General features: G+C 41.9%; 1 protein-coding gene across 1 annotated transcript in view; it reads left to right on the plus strand.

The window, feature by feature from the left end:
* SRD5A2 (steroid 5 alpha-reductase 2) overlaps positions 1–19155 on the plus strand; it is a 29945-nt gene extending 10790 nt beyond the window's left edge. Inside the window, exons 2-5 of the mRNA XM_044448386.1 lie at positions 11068–11231; positions 13840–13941; positions 15890–16040; positions 19089–19155. Of these exons, the coding sequence (XP_044304321.1) occupies positions 11068–11231; positions 13840–13941; positions 15890–16040; positions 19089–19155 (484 nt within the window). The remainder of the gene's footprint in view (positions 1–11067; positions 11232–13839; positions 13942–15889; positions 16041–19088) is intronic.
* Positions 19156–19583: the final 428 nt, after the last annotated feature.

Raw genomic sequence — 19583 nt, forward strand, 5'->3', positions numbered from 1 at the left:
CATATTCCACACTGGCATGTTAAGAGCTGTTGGTGCATCCTATCATAATCACATCCAGGCAGGTACAATAAAGTCTTAGAATATGTCATTCATATTTATCTAGTCTGATTGATTTAGTCAGGATAACTCCTTTCTTGTGGTATTTCTGTGGCTGTTGTTATTATGCGGCAGTGACTAGTGGGAAAGCTATTAATTAGGGAGAGACACAGGATTGTAGTAGAAACATGATGTACATGGTAGATTAGAAGGTTGGCAAGTTGGTATTTGTCTGCTTCTTCTGTGGTATGACCCTGCTGTGGGTCCATAGCATCAAACTTCCTGTACATGATTGCTTATCATATTCCCAGTTGAGCAGTCCTGTGCTAGACTGGTGCAAGTCTTCTCCCATCTGTTGGAGTGCAAGTGTGAGCTTCAGTTCAGCACATCTGGAAGGCATCAGGATGGGGAAGGCTGGGCTGCAGAAGTCCTGGTTTTAAATACCATTTCAGGAGAGCTGGAAACAATTGAACCCATTAATTTTTTACTGCTGGTTTTATCTAGGAATATGGCCCAAGTTTATTTCCCATCTGTTTAGAAGGTGGCCAGGAAGATCTGATCCTGAAGTTGCCAGGAAGCTTCTTATTGGCATCAATGCACAGCTCACAGTTTGCTGCGCTAGGTTTTTCGTAGCTGCCTATAAAGATATTGTATGCAATGTTTTAAAAATTTAATTAGAAGTTGTAATAGGCAATTTTAATCAATTTGATATCATTTGTTTACTGTTATTTTGCCTTTTAATAACTGGAATATTTTAACTTATGTTCTTACTTTTAAGGACAATCTGGTCACTGACCATAATAAACTGCTATGCTATGCTATGCTATGCCATTTAAGGTCTACCAGACCTCCTGGTCTACCCAGAAAACACCTGCTTTTCTGAATGCTTGTAAGGATGAAATATATTGGCTAGGATAACTGCTTACTGCTTGCCTGTAATTAAGATCCAAATAGCAGATTCTAAGACAGACACAAAGATAGGTAAGGTCTCTTGTTCCATAGGACTAGTATGGCAGCAACTGTTTATGACAATCCTTTCATTCCTTACCCCATGATTACAGAATTTTATTAAAACCTAAAATAAAATGTGGAGTTTCTAATCATTCCACTCTTCATAGGGAGCACAAGGAGCATACTGGGGGATGGCAACATTAAATGTTCACCAAATACCTTGTTTCCCTTTTGTTTATGTTATTATGTTGGGCAGTCTTGTCTTGAAATGCTATTGCACTTTTTGTGTCATGGGGTATTCAGACTCAGTTTGTGTGTAGCCATAACACTTGTGTTCCATTTCTTAACCTGCAAAACAGACCTTTTTGTTCTCCCCATAGTTAAGTCCACATAATAAATCTTGGAACTTTCTACTCCCTTAAAGCAACTAACTTTTTGAAGTCTGTAGTCCAGTTAAGTAATTCCTGTGCACCTTACTCTTTGGCAGATATACAGCTCTTAGCAACAGGTACAAACTGATCTGTTTTCATAAAATATCGAATAACTATTATCTAGGAGAACAGAGAGGGGTGTTTTGTTGAAACAAGGATGCACTTTTGAAGCACCATTGCAATCCTATGCCAGCAACAGCTCTCAGTTTTCTATTCAAAGAGAAGCATTGTAGTATACTGCAGACCTGGGAAGTGGTTGGAAGAGTATCTCTAGGTATTTTCCAAATATGTTGCTTATTGGGGCATATTTATGATTTTTGCCACAGTAACATGCAAAACTTACTGGGGCCAAACTATCGAATCTCCTAAGTCCCAGTCCCACACTCTTAACAACTGTACTTGCAAATCTTCCGAAAATGACATTGTTATTTATTTATATGATTCATATTCCACCTGATTAACCATAGGTTATTTGGGTCAGAACCACAATAAAAATATGATAAAACAGTAATAACAGCAAAATCAGTAATCATCATCATCATCTTATAATAATAATAATAACAACAACTAATTCATTTTTCTAAGATAGTCTATAACTCTTTTTCTTTTTACTGCACCACCTAAATGATTTACATTTAATGTAACAGCCCTAACTGTAACTATAGTTCTAACTTAGATATATAAAAAACCCAAAAAATGGCATCCTTTTCCAACCCCATAAAACTTCATGTTATAACTAAAGTTATGCCTGATAACGTTCCCAAACTTTCATTTTCCCTTCCCTTCCCCACCAAACAAAGCCCAGTGTGCCCTGTATCACAGACAACCTTGTTTGCCCTAAGGGCAATAGGAAATCCAGCAAACCTGGACAGAAATACCCACTTACTGGTATTCAGAAGTCACACCTGACTCAGTGTTTTCCTCTGCTTCCAGTCAGGCCTCAAATATTTGGCATTCTTTTGCTCTAAAAAACACAGTTAAATCTCCAAATTTTGATTTAGAGGCTGCAGCAGACATTTTACTCCCTCACTGTGGGAGCAGAAAAGTTTCAAAATTATCAAGTGGCTGTATTATGTAAGTAAGCTCCTACATTGGAGAACACAGTTCTGGATTCAAGCAGCCAGTTTCTAGTTTGCAGGCCACACACCCCCTCTCATTGTACAGGCAATAAATAGTTATTCAGTTTGCTAAGTTGTGGATGTTACGCTTAAAGTCACCCAAAATTTTGGGTCATACCTCATAGATACTCATTTCTACTGATAATCTACTAGAAGATACTCTAGTGAGTATCAAACTAGATCAAACTGAGTATCAAACTTTCTACTTAGTATCAAACTAGAACAAAGAGTACTTTTTTGAAGAAAGAGCTTGGATACAAGGCAAAGATGAGTTCGGAGCTTCAGGACATGAAAGCAATTTTCTCCTCTAGCATCTATTTTCAGAAGTTAGACTAGTGAGACTCAGAAACAAGTAGTCTAAAACATGAGTACAAGCAAAGATGGAATCTGAGCCCCAAATGCCAGATCACATATTTATATCCACAAAGTGCAACAAAATATTGACCTCACATATGTCTCCCAGAGGCATTAAGAGAAGCAAGGAGAGAAATGAAATCTAGCACTGCTCTTTGCATAATGCAGTGAAGGAGTTTGGATGAAGAAACTTGTGAAAGTAGTTTTTTTCCCAAATGGTCTAAACAGATTTATATCTGTGCAGTTGCAGGCTTACTTTAATTTTACTAAAATAAAAATCAGGCAAGGGAAGTAACCTTGCTAAGGGAGGTGTTTGCGGGTACATTGGGGAGAATGTTGGCTGAAAATCGAAAAGACTTCACCCAGCTTTGAAGCTCATTAGGTAATACCCCCCCCCCCCACACACACACAAAATAAGGCTAGAATAAGGATAAAGTGTGGGGAAGCCCACATACACAGCCTCGCATTCCTTAGAGGAAAGGCAGGATATAAGTCTTAGAAATGAATCATCACTAGTGACATAGCAAATAATGGGTGCTCATGACAGTTGTGCAAACATACTTTTATGGCACTCCCTACAGTTGATGGGCATGTATTTTCCAGGTTCAGATTTAGGGTTAGATCCAAAAATCTCCTCCTCCTCCTCCTCCTCCTCATCATCATCCTTAACATGTTTACTTTTGAATGTTCAAAGTGCTTCACCAACATTCATTATTCAATGGCAAACCATACAACAACCCTGTCAGGAAAGAGGTTGAAAGAATGGCTTGCATAAGTCCATCTAGTAAGTTTCTGGCAGAGGTTAAATTCAGAACAAAGAGTTATAGCTGAGTCATTTCACCAGGACAGGAAGGCCTGGAGGAATGTTGTCCATGGGGTCACAATGGGTCGGATGCGACCTTGCAACTTACAACAACAACAACATTTCACATTTCTTAAGACTTTCTATACCTTTATTTTTAATCTCATTAATGCAGGCAGGTAGTATTTTTTCAGAAAGCAGCTTTTACTTCTACAGTTAAGGCATATTTGAACCTCACTTGCAGTATTTGTGCCATATTCAAATGCAAAAAAAGTTTAAACATCTAAAAAATGAAATATGTTATGTTGGAATTTAAAGTACATTATAGCCAAGTCAGGCTAATTTAAGTCTCACGTGTGAACAATAAGAAAAAAGTGTTGTCTTTTAAATCTAAAATCCATAATTAGACCCTATCATCATTATTATGACTAACCTAATTGTTGCAAAGTAGAGAGCAAGCAAGCTTTGGAGTTCTCCAGCACTTTGAAATGGGCCAAATTCCAAGCAAAAAATCTCCACCACTCTCCCCTCTATTAATGTGGACTCATTTCTCCTGCAGTATTGGCCCTGCAGTTCAACCCGTGGTTCAGAAATACATTTTCAACAAAAAGGATGCTTCACAATATTTAGTGATGTGCACTCATCAAGAAACAATGCTGTGATCAAAATACAGTACACATTTGCAACAATCCTTCTGTGATAAAAGGGCCCACAGTGTCCTGTTCCAGAACCTTTTGAGCCTCAGTTCCTTTTTTTTTTAAGCATGTGGGTGCTTCAGAATGTGATGATTGTGGAGGTTAAGAGACTGGGGCAGCCTGAATGTCTTCATTCATCGTACCTCTGCAAGGTATATTTTGCTGGTCTTTATTGTGGAATCTGCTTCCATTGTTCCTGGGCTTTTCTCAGCATATTGTGATTTGTCACCAACCTCTTCCCTCACAGTATGTAACCCAGTGAGAATCAGGTAGAAAAGCGTATTACACTACACCATCTCATAGGAATGGGATTGCAAGATTAGCCACTTGGCTCCCAGACAACCCTAAGTGTGACTTCCTTGCTCCTGTTCACCCTCTGTCTCACCCCATTTCCCACAGCACCCCCTTGACTGGGAATGCAGTTACACTTGTTCAGTGCTGCCCCACAGCAGGGGTGGGGTTTTGGTCCCGGGGGCCAAATAGTCATCTGGCTCATGCTGTGGGGACTGGATGATACTGGGAGCAAGCTCATGGTTTTAAAGAACAGGTACATCAGTGAATATGAAGGACTGTTCCAGTACAAGATTTATTTATACGAGAGCCTCTTCCCACAGAGAAGCAACTACTAGACAGTGCCAAAGCACTGCTGAAGTTTAGGGAAAAAAACCTTTCATTCTATTGTACCATCAGCAATAAGCTGAAGTAGACAATTCGTTGTGAAAGAGGCTGCAGTGTGCAACAGACGTGGAACAAGACATGCGGAGCAATAGAGGCTCAGGTAGTTGCAACAGGTAGTTGGCAAAGGCCGTCCACTGATCAGGCATTTGTGGTGGTGCCTACAGTTTCTCAAATTCCCAAACTGCACAGGTCCAAAAAGGTTGGAGTGTGGAGATTAAAAAAACAATTTAACTGTGATCCTCAGTGAAGAATTTTTATTAGCTAGCAAACGTATGTTTATTACTACCATATAAATATGCTGAGTATATTTCAGGACTGAACTGGCAGCTATATTTGGAATCATGGATATTCCCTCCTGAGTATACTTTGGTGGAGAAAAAAATGGTATGTTGGTGTTTTTGCTGTTATCTTTGGAAGCACTTGATGCTTCCTTTTTACCTCAAATTTATCTCAAATTGTCTTTTTTATCTCGTAATTGTCTGAAACTTGGCTCTTAACATCAATTAAACAAATGAATGAAAACTGCATGCTCTTGCTCAATTCATTTTTAATATGCACAATAAAACCTATATTGTCAGTTTTACAGCATGAACCTTCTCTAATATTGTTATTAGGTTATCTAATGAGCTACTTTCAGGACCCATTGCTGTTATGAATTTGGGTAGTCAGTTACTGGTTTTGCCCAAAATGCCACCTCATGTGGGATTTTACTAAATAGCCTTAATGTTATATAATGGCTCTAGCCTTTAGAAAATTATACCAGCCAGAGTTGGTCTGAGGGAGGCAAAGAAATGCTTACAAGATTATCTGTACTTCTAATGAGCCTGATCTAAAAAAGAATGCTGGAGGAGATACACCTCGGAATGCAAAGGCTATTTCTGGAAATCTAATCCAGGGTTTGTTGGCTATGCTGCCTGCTGTAGGAGTGTTCATTTGTTTCCACATGCTCTGCTCATGTATCTGTATATTTGTAAACAAAATAAAGTTAAGTTATGGAACGCGCTCCCCAGAGAGGTCTGCCTGGCGCCGTCGTTATTTGTTTTTCGGTGCCAGGCGAAGACCTTCTTATTCAAGCGGCATTTTAACTGTTAATATTACTGGATTTTATCTGGCCAGGGCGGCTTATTTTATACTGTATTGTTGTATTTTTAATTTAATATTTATATTTTTAATTTATATTATAATTATTTTAACTTAGTGATGTAAGCCGCCCCGAGGCTTCGGCGAATGGGGCGGCATAAAAATGTTTTAATAAATAAAATAAATAAAATAAAATATCACCAAGATGTTAGATGATTACACTGTTCTCTGATTTGCTCCCCTCGAACTTTTTATCGCTTGGTGAAGTGAGGCATGCGTAGCACTGGCTTTGGAAGTGATGTGTCTTTATATTACTGTTTCTTTGGAGTGAAACTGAGCCTCAATGGAAGAAGTAGCAGCAACACGTCCAGCAGAAATGGAAAGATTTCAACTACTAGTCCTACAGAGAAAAAATGGTGGCTTTGCAGCAGCAAGCCCATCGAGCAGTGAAGGCTTTGCTGCGAAACCTGATCAAGCGCCATAAAAACACGCAAAAACATAAAGCACGATAACCAGTCTGGGCTTACACTAGGACTTGGAGCAGCAACTACAGACAGTCATAACTGATTCAGAAGACTGGCTGAAGAATGCCCAGTTTTGGGTAACTGAGCAGCTCCATAAGCTGAAGGAGCACCTGGAATGGATGAGTGCAAAATTGAGCAAGTGATTCAAGTGAGGTTGCCCAAAGGACCCAAAGAACAGGCGAGGTGCCCTGTCATAGTATTTTTTAATTGGATCCAGTCAGTGATTGGAGGAGACTTTCTCAGAGGAAGTCCTCCTTGCCAGCCTTGTTGGGCAGCCACAATGTTTGGCTTGCAGATGCCAAAGTCTGCTCTAAATTAAGTAAGTACTTGTCATGGTGATCCAGGCTGGTTTACCCTGAATCCAGACGGGTTGCTCCTTGGACAAAGGGTCCACCTAACTGAGAATCCAATTGTTCCCTGGAACATGCTGCCTCTTCTTCAGAGAAATAGCTTTGGTCACCCTGTGATGACCAGTGTTGCAGCTTCAGGAGGAGGAACAGGACTTAAACAGTGATGTGCACTTTATCGCTTGTATTTCTAGTGCAACAACTACCACAAGTCACAGCATAGCGCAGCGCTTGCAGGAGAAGCTGCCATTTCAGCTTGCTTTTTAAAAAAGGCCTCTAACTACATGCATAGCTTCTTTGCTGTGCAGGAATGGTTCAAAAATAAATGGTGTGACTGCTCACAAATGCTTAGCTGCATAGGTGTGCTGTGAAAATTAACTGCAGATAAATCCTGGATTCCCTGCCCCAAATTCTATGAAAAATCAGTGTGAGGAAAGAGCAAGGAATGAAAGGAGGATTGACGAAAGGTGTAGCTTCTGCTACGGCAAGAGGGGGAAATGTTGCACATTAGGTTGTACAACGTCAGATCTGGTCCTGTGTTTGTAAGTTATAATACAGCCAGACTGGAATGCAAATGTTTTTGTATTGCACAGAAACAACAAACACTCTTTCTTGTGCAAAAAAAATAAAAAATCATAAAATTGGTTTTAGAAAAAGTGGGATATTGTGGGAGAAATAGCAGCAGAGAAATGGGCTATGGAGTACACTGCATGCCTTGACTAGAATTCTGGAGCAAAAAACCCCCCATATATACCAACCCCTCCAAACATTTGTGGTGCAAAAAGAGGGGGGGTGCTACCCTCTAGTGTGCCACTTGGGAGCTGTGAGGGGGCTGTAGCCAGCCATCAAACCATGATCTCCTGAAAACTGGGAAAGCGGAGGAAGGGCTGTGGCAAGTATAAAAGGCTTGTGGTCACAGCGCGGGTCCCACTGTTCCACTTTGCTGCTTCAGCATTTGCACCGTGGCTGCATTGGAAGTGGCCTGGGCAGAAAGGCATTTTGCCCCTCTTGCCAAGAGGCTCACTCGCCACTTCCCTTTGCTCATGATGGAGATGGATGCCCAGTTTTGGACAATGGGATAACCCACTGCAGGTGACTCCTACCCACCGTGGTACAAGCCATGGGTTATCAGGGAAGCTCGTTGCCCAAGGATAAGGCATGCTGTGGGAAATGGTCCAGGTTTGCATGACACAATAGGTCACTGTGCATGGTGGGCTACCATGCTGTGCAAACCCATTGAGTGTGGGGCTGTGGTCAGGTTGTGTGGAGATTGGAGCCTGCTTGTTCCTGCAAATTCTTCCAGGCATTTTTTCCTGCAAACCAAATTGTTCTCTTCTTGGCAGTCTATCTAGTCACTCTTATTCTGGCAGGAAATTGCTCTCTTGGCTCTGGGAAATGATTTATTTCTCATTTGATGGACTGCCGAGTTGTTTCCCTTATTGAATCCATGCTTCCTCTTTTACACCATGAATTGTCAATTTAGCAGCTTTTGAAATTCCCATATTGGTCTGGTGCTACCCCCTCTGTACAATAATGCACTTTCAATAGTTAATGGAGCTACATTGAACAGATCCATTTCGCTGGGCCTTAGCATGATACTCTTTTTCCATTGCCTTTCTTTAAATGAAACATGTTTTTAGCAGTTGCATTTATTCTAGAAAAGTGATGGCCTTTACATAGATTTTAGAAAACTATTCACAGATAAATGAATCTGGCTGCTACCACCACCAGGCAGTGTGTTGTATGATGATCTAGATTTCTAAGGGCACAATCCAGTGTCTTCTATACTCAACAGCTTACATGCAGCCAATACCTGGCATGGGAGTGACAATTTCTGCTGCCCCATACGGTGTGTCCTCCACTGCCTCTGCTGCCCCATATCTTGTGCCCTGCACTGCATCTTGATGCAGCTCCCTAGATGTGTTGCTGCAGAGGGGGAGGGAAGGAGGCTGGGACATGATTTGGATACACCATACAGTCAGCCCCAGACTCCTTTTCTTCTCTCTGAAGCCACTTTCTGACTTTGGAGAGGAAGCTGGCATGGTTCTTTCTGCACCACCTCAAGGAGGACAGGGTGATGTTCTGGTGTTCAGAGTTCCAGCTCTGAGATCACAGAAGCTAAGAGGTGGGTCTCTGACTCATCCTGTGGCTCACCAGACACTATCTGGATTGTGCCCTGAGATAGATCTCCAGATGTGTTGGAATTCAGCTCCAGAATCCCTTGCCAGCATAGCCAATGATCACAATTACTGGGAGTTAAAGTTCCAAACATATTTCTGGTCACTCCTGCTCTAAGAAATGCAAACAAACTGGAGAATATGTAAGGCAGGTACTCACAGAAAAATAGCCACTGATATACCTGATGATCTATGCTTAGGATATGTGTCTTGTGTAAAGCATCTGTTTTTCATTAATTGTTTAAAGTTATGTTTCAAACTTTTTACATACGAGAAACAGCAGTGGGATATGGGTAGCGCATGGGTGCAGGGAGGGGACAGAGCCTGGATCAAGGCCAAATCTCAGTGAACAAGTCCATGGTTGCTGCACATAAACCTTCAGCTGTGCATATCTGTCTAGGGCAGGGGTCAGCAACCCACGGCTCTGGATCCGCATATGGCTCTTTCATCCTTCTGCTGCGGCTCCGTCACTCAAAATATGTGTCACAACTGCCAATGTGTGACACCCGCTGGCACATGATTTACTGAGCTTTTCGACCCCCAGTAGGCCAACCATGGGTAAATCCAAGAAAAGAAAAGTTTCAGAAGAAAACAGAACATTTAATGGTACGTGGGCAGATTCATTTGCTTTCACTGCTGACGAGACTGGTTTACCAGTATGCTTAATATGTGGTGAGAAATTGGCAAACAACAAAAAGTCGAATGTTGCAAGACATTTCCAGAATAAACACACGACCTTTGCTGAAAAATATCTGGATGGAGATGAGAGTAAAAAAGCCATTTCGGAACTGATGTGGAAGGTTGATGTGAGCAAAAATCATAATTTAAGTTTGGCTTTTTAATTTCATAAATACGAGGAGGACTCAAATAGACATTGAGTATTTTATTTGAAAGTAACCTTCAACCCAGTGTCTTTTTTTTTGGAGTTCAAAATGTCTTTGTTGCATGCAGAAATAAAAATTCGTTTTCTCTGGAGCAGTTCATTGATTTCATAAATGCAACACACTATAGTTTTTTTGTACGTAGCATAAAGGTAAAAAAGGATATATGCAGTGTTATCTTCATTTTAGATGTCAAAAGGGATTTGTGGCTCACGGTGTTTTCTTTTCTTTTTCTTTTATTTTGGATTTATATCCTGCCTTTTTCCTACAAAGGGCTCAAGGCAGCTTACATCATTCTCCTCCTGCATCTTATCCCCACAACAACATCCCTGTGAGGTAGGTTGGGCTGAGAGTCTGTGACTGGCCCAAAGTCACCCAGTTGGCTCCATGGCCGAGCGGGGACTAGAACCCAGGTCGTCTGAGTCCCAGTCCCATGCTCTTAACCACTACGCCACACTGCCCAGATATCTAGGTGGATATCCACTAACTGATGTCTTCAGTAAGGCTACACATTCAAAAATAGATGGGGCCATGAACTCTTCCATCCAGTGGGAGTAGTTACTCCTGCCAGTGCTTTAATTCAAGCTTTTCAGCCACCAGAAGAGCTTGGCTCATGCAGTGGCAGCTGTCTCTTTGTTGCCCCATCATTCAGACACTGACACCTGTGATGTGTACAGCTACACCTGTAAAGTGAAGGTATGTTTCCATCACTGAGGAAAGGTGGAATCCCAGATCAGAAAGACATGGAGACTTCTATCAGAAAACTCCACAACTGGTGGACCAGATTCCTCCTCAGTCATAGGAATAACATGTGAGACGGTTAGCAAGTATCTGTGTGAAGCAGCTCTTATTTGTTCAGTGAACATAGTTAGCAGCATTCCTGCAATATCTGCTGATAAGAGAGTGCAAAGTTCCATTAAGAATACTGGCATCTATTTCCAACTGCTTGATACGTATTGTGTGTGCATGTTTCTTTGTTTTTGTCTACTTCAGGACATTCATTTACCCATTCCTGATCAGAGGCAGGCCTTTCCCCCTGAAGTTGCTGGTTTCTGGTGTGCTCTTCTGTATTTTTAATGGCTTCCTTCAAGGTTACCACATGATTTACTGCGCTGAATACCCTGACGACTGGTGCAACGACATAAGATTTACTTCAGGTAATTATACCTGTGAGTTGTCAAACATCTTGCCATCCAGATGACTTGAGAACTGCCTAAAATTCACTGAACCTCAGTGCATTGAAGGGGTCACCATACATGTCTAAATGTCAACACAGAAAAACAATTGTTTGAATAGTAAAAGAAAAAGAACGCTTTGCAACATCTCTTAGTGTTTTATTTATTTATTTCATTCAATTTCTATGCCATACCATAACCTGGAGGTTCTCTGGGTTACAAATGCTAAAATAGCACAAAACCATACATAGAATACAATAAACAATTAATAATCAGATGAAATAGATAAAACAATCAAATAATTGATAGCATCTCAAAATATACCCCCACACACCAATAAACACAACAAATATATTAACCAAAATTAAATTAAAATAATCCATAACAAGTTATAAAAGTATTAAATTAATTTAAATCATTAAATTAACCAAAAACTTGTTTAAATACAAACGTTTTCACCTGGCGCCTAAAAGAAAGAACAGTAGGCACCAGGCACCCTGGGGAGTGAATTCCAGCATCTATGCACTACTGCCCAGAATGCCATCCTCCAAACCCTTTCCCCTTCGATCTCACTGGGGAGGAGGACTTCCAAAGAGGATCTAAGTGGACAGGTAGGGATATATGGAGAAACGTGCTCCTTCTGGTACCCTGGTCCCAAGCCATTTAGGGCTTTCTCTGGCAAGGACAGCACTTTGAATTGGACCCGGACTGCAACAGGGAGCCCATGCAGCTGACAGAGATGCCAGAAGTCTGTTGTTTTCTCTGTAATGGACTGAAATGGCTCCCCATATTGGAAGATCAAATGTGTGGTGAAGATATTTTGTGCTCACAAAGGCCAGCCATTTGTAAATTTCACATTCACAAAATTGACATTTGGCAATCAGTTCCTAGCTGATTTATTACTTTCCTTCTATATGCCTTCCCTCATTTTTCCAATGTTATGTCTGTTCTGTCCTGTTTCCACCTCAGGATGCAATATTTTTCTAAGAATTTTGTACAAAAATGGTATGCAGATATTTTTCTGTGTATATATTCATCTTTCCCAAGTAATTTCCCTTACTAAAATGCATTTTAGTGTCTTCTTTCTCCTAATATACTAATTTTGTGTTCATTAACCCCAATTATATACATGTGAGTATTTTTTAATCTGCATACTGCATTACAAAATTTGGAAATATGTGAATATTGCCATTGAGCCCTTCTGGTATATGTCCAGGTTTAGGAAGTGTGGATTTGGTAAATATCCATTAAAAGCAAAGCTAAAGTTTTTCTCACCCTTTCCTAGTCTTCCTTCCACTCCTTTTTTGTTCTGTTTTACATTGGTACTAAACAAGTTCTAGGATCAAAGCCAAGATCAAATGTAGGCCTAGTGCTTTCTGAGTGAGCCACAGTTAGATTTAATATTGATAAGTTTTATTGATAAGATAAAGATTTTCCACCTTCATCTGTAGAAGTAAAACCAAACACAGTTATTAACACCTTTGTTGCCCTTTTTCTGTTTACATTGTAAAGGATGCTACTCACTCCGGATTTAATGAATAGAAAAAGAACGTGGTACAGCAGTGCTGGGAGTGTACCACTTCAGCATGCAACAGAAGGCTGCTTGTCCAAACACATCTCCCTATGCAACCTCCCACTGGAAAAAGCTGATGGAGTCCCCACGCACAGGCACACCTGAAAGTAGCACAGTCAGTCAGAGGGAGGAATGCGGGTCTCTCACATGGCCCCAGTTGCTCTGTGCCGTCCCATCCCATCCCATCGCCTCCCGTCCTAGTTGTGCAAACAGCCTTTGCTTTCTGATCGCATGGTTCAAGCAGTCATGAGTATGAGACCAATGGAAGCTCTTTGGTGCCTTCAGTATATAGTGTGGCCAAGTTTTAATTCTGATTGTATGATTGTTTTAGCATTGTTTGAGTGTGTGTGTGTGTGTGGGGGGGTGGCTTTTAAAATTTTGTTTGCTGCTTTGAGAGGGGTTTCCCCTAAAGGTGGTGTACAAATCATGTGTATTCATGGGTGTATGGAGTGAACCATCATGGAGAGGCATATACAACAGACAATGGCTGCAATTTGGATTTATGCTCCCTTATGTGGGACACAGATTAGTATTATTAGTGTCAGCAACAGCACCTTATAAACTTAGGCGCTGATGCAGGTAATCTTTCAATAGCTATACCAGAGCTACAATTTTCTAAATGCTATAGAACTGAAAGATAAGGCAGTCTTTTGCACAGACTCACAATCAAATAGGTATAGTATAACAGGAAAGGAGAGGAGAAGGGAGTGGGAAACAAGCAGTGGAGGAGCAGTTTTCCCCAGATTGGTCACAATTCTAATAGGTGCTCTTTTTATCTGGGAAGGGGAAACAAGCTCCTGGTAGCTGTTCCTTCTCTGGCTGATATGTGGGGCAAGAGGGTCTCCCTCCTGCCATGATGTTCTTCCTAGGAGTCAGAAGATATAAGGCAGTCTCCTACCTAATGGATGAGGCCAAGGTGCTTACTAGGTTCATCAGAGAGAATAACCATTTGAACATAGGTTTGAAATTTAACGGTCAGGACATCCAACTGATAAACACTTCATTTTCTGCCTTTAGGCACTGTGTTGTTTTTGTTTGGCATGGGAATCAATATTCACAGCGATAGCCTCCTTCGCCAGCTCAGAAAACCTGGCGAGCAGACTTACAAAATTCCACAAGGTATGTCTGTCTTCCTCCATTTTCTCAGCAATATAGGGTGACTTCTGATGCTATGCTTGCTCCTGTAGAAATGTGTCCCCACAGTTTGAGAACACAAAGGGAGGGTGAAGACAGCATGAAACTATGCAGTTAGGTCCCTTCCCTTCATCAGAAGTACTTAATGAACAAGAGGAATGGATCACAAATTCTTGGGCTGTGCATGTACGCTCTGCTTCTTCACTCCTAGCATATTTCTGCCTGCCTGTGGTTGGTGGAATTCTGCGTTCTACCGCAAAAAAAGGACAGGCTGAGTCTCCCCATCAATGATCCCTTCCAGCTGGAATCTTTTATTCTCTGTCACATATGGGCACTTGATTTTGGTCACTCTACTTTTCTGAGAATTAACATCTCTTATGTGGTAATTTTACATAGGTGGTGATCCCATACAAAGCCAGGGCCAGAGTAGATATGGTACAGACAAGGATGGTACATGTGCCTTTTTTCATAGTAAAGCAGCATGTACCAGGGTATTGCTTTGAGAGTAATAGGAAGGTGTGGGAAAGGGATGTGGAACCTGCCCCTTCTGCATCTTACCCTTATTTTCAGTCTGTCACCCCAAACACTTTTCTCCATTCAGCTCTGGTGCTGCCAGTGAGTCAAGAATAGATAAATGTGGTTGGAGAGGGCAAATATGGGGTGGGAGAGACTTTGGGACTCCCTTTGTATGAGGAAATCTCCACTGGGATCAGAGGAGGGGATTTTCCTTCTTTAACTGCCCCCCCCCGGTTAAAATTTTGGGGATATGACAGGTGAAGGGGGAAGTATATAGTCTCCTATCCCAAAGGACAAAGGTCCTGATTTGAATCAAGGCCAGATTGACCCTGCTTATACTGGACTGTTCTGTGGTGTTAGGGTGGTTGGAGCTGCATTCACCCAACAGCAGGAGGGCCTCCTATTTTGTACCTCTGCTCTAAGTAATGTTGAGAGAGAAGCAATAGTTCTTAGAACTTACTCTGTCCAGATAAATAGCTATTGCAGTAGGAATGTCCAGAATACCTGTTGAGAACAGGCTTCTGAAAGACAGCTGCTCCTCAGGCCACTACTGCTACCATCTTTCAGGGAAACACAACAAGGTATTGAAGTAACAGCAGCTGTTACTAATTTGGCATATAAAACCGTGAAGAATTTAGGACAAGTCCTTCCACAGACCTGTTAAAACACTGTGATCTTCAGGGAAGGCCTCACCATCTGGTGGCAACTAGACTTTCCCCTTGTATGACCTCTCATCCACAATATGAAAGATACCAGCAGACTTGTGCTTTAACAAATTAAGTACAAAATCTTATGTATATTTAGACAGAAAAAAAGTCCTTCAGTTGCCTCATTTCCCAGTTAGGGAGCCTTCTAGGAATTGTAGGACATTCTGCTTTCTAAATATGCAAAGTATAGCACTCTGTTTTAAGCTTTGTCTTACACAGCCTTGTAATCTGAAATATTGTTGTGTTTTATTGTTGAATAATTTCTTGCAAAAGGGATTTTTAAAGTGGGAAGTGGTATTTACCTACTTAAATAAACGAATACTAAACAAGAAGAAAAGAATTAAACTATTGGTTGCTTCTTACCACAAAAAACACCCGGTATTCTGCTTCTCTTGCTTTAGGGCAATACAATCCACGTATAAGTCTGCTTTTATTATTATGAGCTGCTTTGAGAGCCATTATGCTTGAAAATTGGCATACAGTTTTGCTTACAATATACTGTAAAAAAAAAAAAAATGCCTGGGAGTATGCAGGATTGTAGCCTGGGAGCAGCCTGGGGTATGCAGGATTGCAGCCTTCACTTGGATTTGGCTTAGTGTTCAGGAAAGGAGAATCAGCATATTGAATTGGCAGCGTGATGAAGATCTAGGAAAAGAGAATCAGCTTTCATGGGTCCAATAAAGTTATACATTTTTTATTTTTTTGTGTAGGAGGTCTGTTTGCATATGTATCAGGAGCAAATTATTTTGGTGAAATACTGGAATGGTTTGGCTATGCTATAGCAACCTGGTCTCTCCCAGCACTTTCCTTTGCACTTTTTACACTCTGCTGCATTGGGCCTCGTGCCTACCATCACCACAGGTATTCAAGCTATTGTTATTTTTTACTAGCATCTGGCAATGTTCTAGGAAAATGATATTGCTTAGAACTGGTTCACCATTCACTATATGACTGTAGCATAAACAGAAGAGCATACAGATGTGAATAAGTCATCTGCTATCAAGCCTCAAAGATGGAATTTTCATATTGCACTGCATCATCCTACACTGTAGGGACCAGCTATATGCTACATGTTTACTGAATGGATACATATATAACGTGACTTTAAAAAATGAAAATTGAACACATTTTTAGAGAAGCGGTCAGGGGATGTGTGACTTAATACTTTCCCATTAACTGTTTCTCTTTTTCTTATCACACCCTCATATGCAACCTTGAGAATAAACAAACATGTTTGTTACAGAAAAAAGAATTAAGCACACACTCCCAGCTCATCTCTGTTCTAAATTCAGGTATACACCTGAATTGCGGGCGATGAAGCAGGCTGGGAGATGGCTAGAGCGTAGGTGGAGGAGATCACGGGATGAATCTGACCGAACACACTTGAAAGCCCATTATCAGGCCTATGCTGTGGCGGTGAGGGCGGCGAAAAAGAAATTCTTTTCCGTTTCCATTGCCTCCTCAAAATGCCGTCCGGCGGAGCTTTTTCGAGTGGTGCAAGGCCTGGTTTGTCCAGGTCCTAAGAAAGATCTGGTTCCACCCTCGAAGGCCCACTGTGACGACTTTGCCAAGCATTTCAGGGAGAAAATCGCTCAGATTTGTCACAAGCTATACTCTACTAGTGACTCAGAGGTTTCTGGGGAGATACCAATGCCGCCTGGTCCAAAATTAATGGATGAATTTCAGTTATTGCGGCCTGATAACGTGGACAAGGTGCTTGGATGAGTACGTCTCACCACTTGCCTATTGGACCCTTGCCCATCTTGGTTAATAAATAACTCCAAGCACGGGATCTGGATCTTGGAAGTGGTTAACGCTTCTCTGAGGGAGAGTCGGGTACCTGCCCCTTTAAAGGAGGTGGTAGTCCAACCGGTCCTGAAGAAAGCGTCACTGGATCCAGAGATGGCCACTAATTATAGACCAGTGCCCAACATCCCGTTTCTGGGCAAGGTGTTGGAGCAGGTGGTGGTGGGACAACTCCAAGCTCTCTTGGATGAAACTGATTATCTGGACCCATTTCAGTCTGGCTTCAGACCCGGGTACGGTACTGAATCTGCCTTGGTCGCCCTGTACGATGGCCTGTGCAGGGAGAAGGACAGGGGGAGTGCATCCCTGTTGGTTCTTCTGGACTTCTCAGTGGCTTTCGATACCGTCGACCATGGTATCCTTCTGGATAGGCTAGCGGGATTGGGGGTCAGAAGCACTGCTTTGCAGTGGTTCCGCTCCTATCTCAATGGCCGATTCCAGAAGGTGGTGCTGGGGGACTATGGCTCTGCGCCATGGCAGCTATGCCATGGAGTACCGCAGGGGTCCATTTTGTCCCCTTTGCTGTTTAACGTCTACATGAGACCGCTGGGAGAGGTCATCAGGAGATGTGGGCTGCGGAATCATCAGTACGCTGATGATACCCAGCTCTACCTCTCGTTTTCTACTAATCTGGGTGAGGCAGTGGCTGTGCTGAACCGGTGCCTGGCCAAGGTAATGAGCTGGATGAGGGCCAATAAGCTGAAGCTCAATCCAGACAAGATGGAGGTCCTGTTGGTTGGCGGTTCGGGCTTCGGTGAGGGTGAATTGAACCTAGTCCTAAATGGAGTTGCACTCCCTCTTAGGGACAAGGTCTGCAGCTTGGGAGTGCTCCTCGACCCAGAGCTTTCATTGGAAGCTCAGGTGACAGCAGTGGCGAGGAGCGCTTTCCTTCAGCTTCGGCTGATCCATCAGCTGTGCCCCTACCTGGAGTATGACTGCCTGGCAACAGTGACACACGTGTTGGTGACTTCCCACCTTGACTTCTGTAACATGCTCTACATGGGGCTACCCTTGAAGATGGTCCGGATACTTCAATTGGTTCAAAATAGAGCTGCCAGGCTGCTGACGGGGACTGAGCGTTATGTTCACATGACTCCAGTCCTCTGTCAGCTTCACTGGCTTCCGATTGAAGTCCAGGCCCAATTCAAGGTGTTGGTGATGACCTATAAAGCCCTAAACAGCTTGGGTCCTGGTTACCTGAAGGAGTGCTTACGTCCATATATGCCCGCCCGCCCCCTGAGATCTGCGGGAGAGGCCCTTCTCCGGGAACCCTCCGTGAAGGAAATTAGGAGGGTGAGTACTTGGAGGAGGGCTTTCTCTGCGGTGGTGCCCAATCTATGGAATGCACTCCCCAGAGAGGTCCGCCTGGCGCCATCGTTATTTGTTTTTCGGCGCCAGGCGAAGACCTTTTTATTCAAACATCATTTTAACTGCTAATACTATTTATTTATTTTATTCTTCAGCCAGGGTGACTTATTTTATATTGTTAACTTGTTTTATATTTTTATTGTATAATATTTTAATTGATATATTTGTGAGCCGCCCCGATGCTTCGGCGAATGGGGTGGCATAGAAATTTTCTAAATGAATGAATGAATGAATCTTTTTAAAGGAATTTTATTGTGCTTTATCTTTTATATCTTGTACAAACCACTTTGTTACAAGCTACTTTAAGGCCTTGTTCACAGATAACTTGTTTTCTGTCCTCTAAGCACTCACCTTCCTAAGTTCAGAAACTCACTCCTATGGGGTAGTAGAAGCTTCTGGAGAATTCCTTGTAAGCATTTACCTAACGCAAAGTCAGAAATGGCACAAGCCATAGTTTGCAAGTCTACTTTAGTTTATGTCATGATTGCTGATTCTGCATAGACAGCACACTAAATACAGTTAAACATCCCTCCCCTTTGGGTGTTCTGATGGCTGAACTCATGTCACTATAATGTTGATCGTCACCATCAGTCACTCCATTTGAGCACTGCTTTCATTTAATGAACCGTTCAAAGTGAGAAATTAACTGCTGATTTCTTCAAATGATGTGTGCAAGACCACCCTCTGATGTCCTTTTGTCTATTAGTATTTCATCCTGTATCTTTTTTCTTTCAGGTATTACCTTAGGAAGTTCACCAGCTATCCAAGATCAAGAAAAGCCTTGATTCCTTTTATATTCTAAAGAGCAGTTATCTGATTTTTTTTGAGGGGGTGCAGGAGTGCTATGTGTTCTCTGTCCTTTTCTTGTCCATTTTAAAAGAGAAGTTCTATTATTTTTATTACGATGTGTAAAATGCTAATGTGACCTTCTATTCTCCTCCTCTGCTCCTCCCATAAGGACCAACAGACCACTCCATGAAGCGAAGTGGTGCTTGGTTCCAACATGTTTTGATTCATATATCTTTCCTCTCAGAGGGACTGTTGTTGTAACTAATTATGATTGAATGCGGGCTGTGGTGTTTTAAAACCACAAACTTAATTGGGCATGTCTCTTCCTTGTAAAATCTGGTTCATGACCTGCATATGGAATCAAATAAACAGTGAATCAGTGAACAGTGAACTTGTGGCAGACTTAGAATTCAGTTGTGCTAAAAGGCTGGTTCAGGTGGC

The sequence above is a fragment of the Varanus komodoensis genome, unplaced genomic scaffold (genome assembly GCF_004798865.1).
Source record: "Varanus komodoensis strain SLA01 unplaced genomic scaffold, ASM479886v1 scaffold1, whole genome shotgun sequence".
NCBI classification, from domain to species: domain Eukaryota; kingdom Metazoa; phylum Chordata; class Lepidosauria; order Squamata; family Varanidae; genus Varanus; species Varanus komodoensis.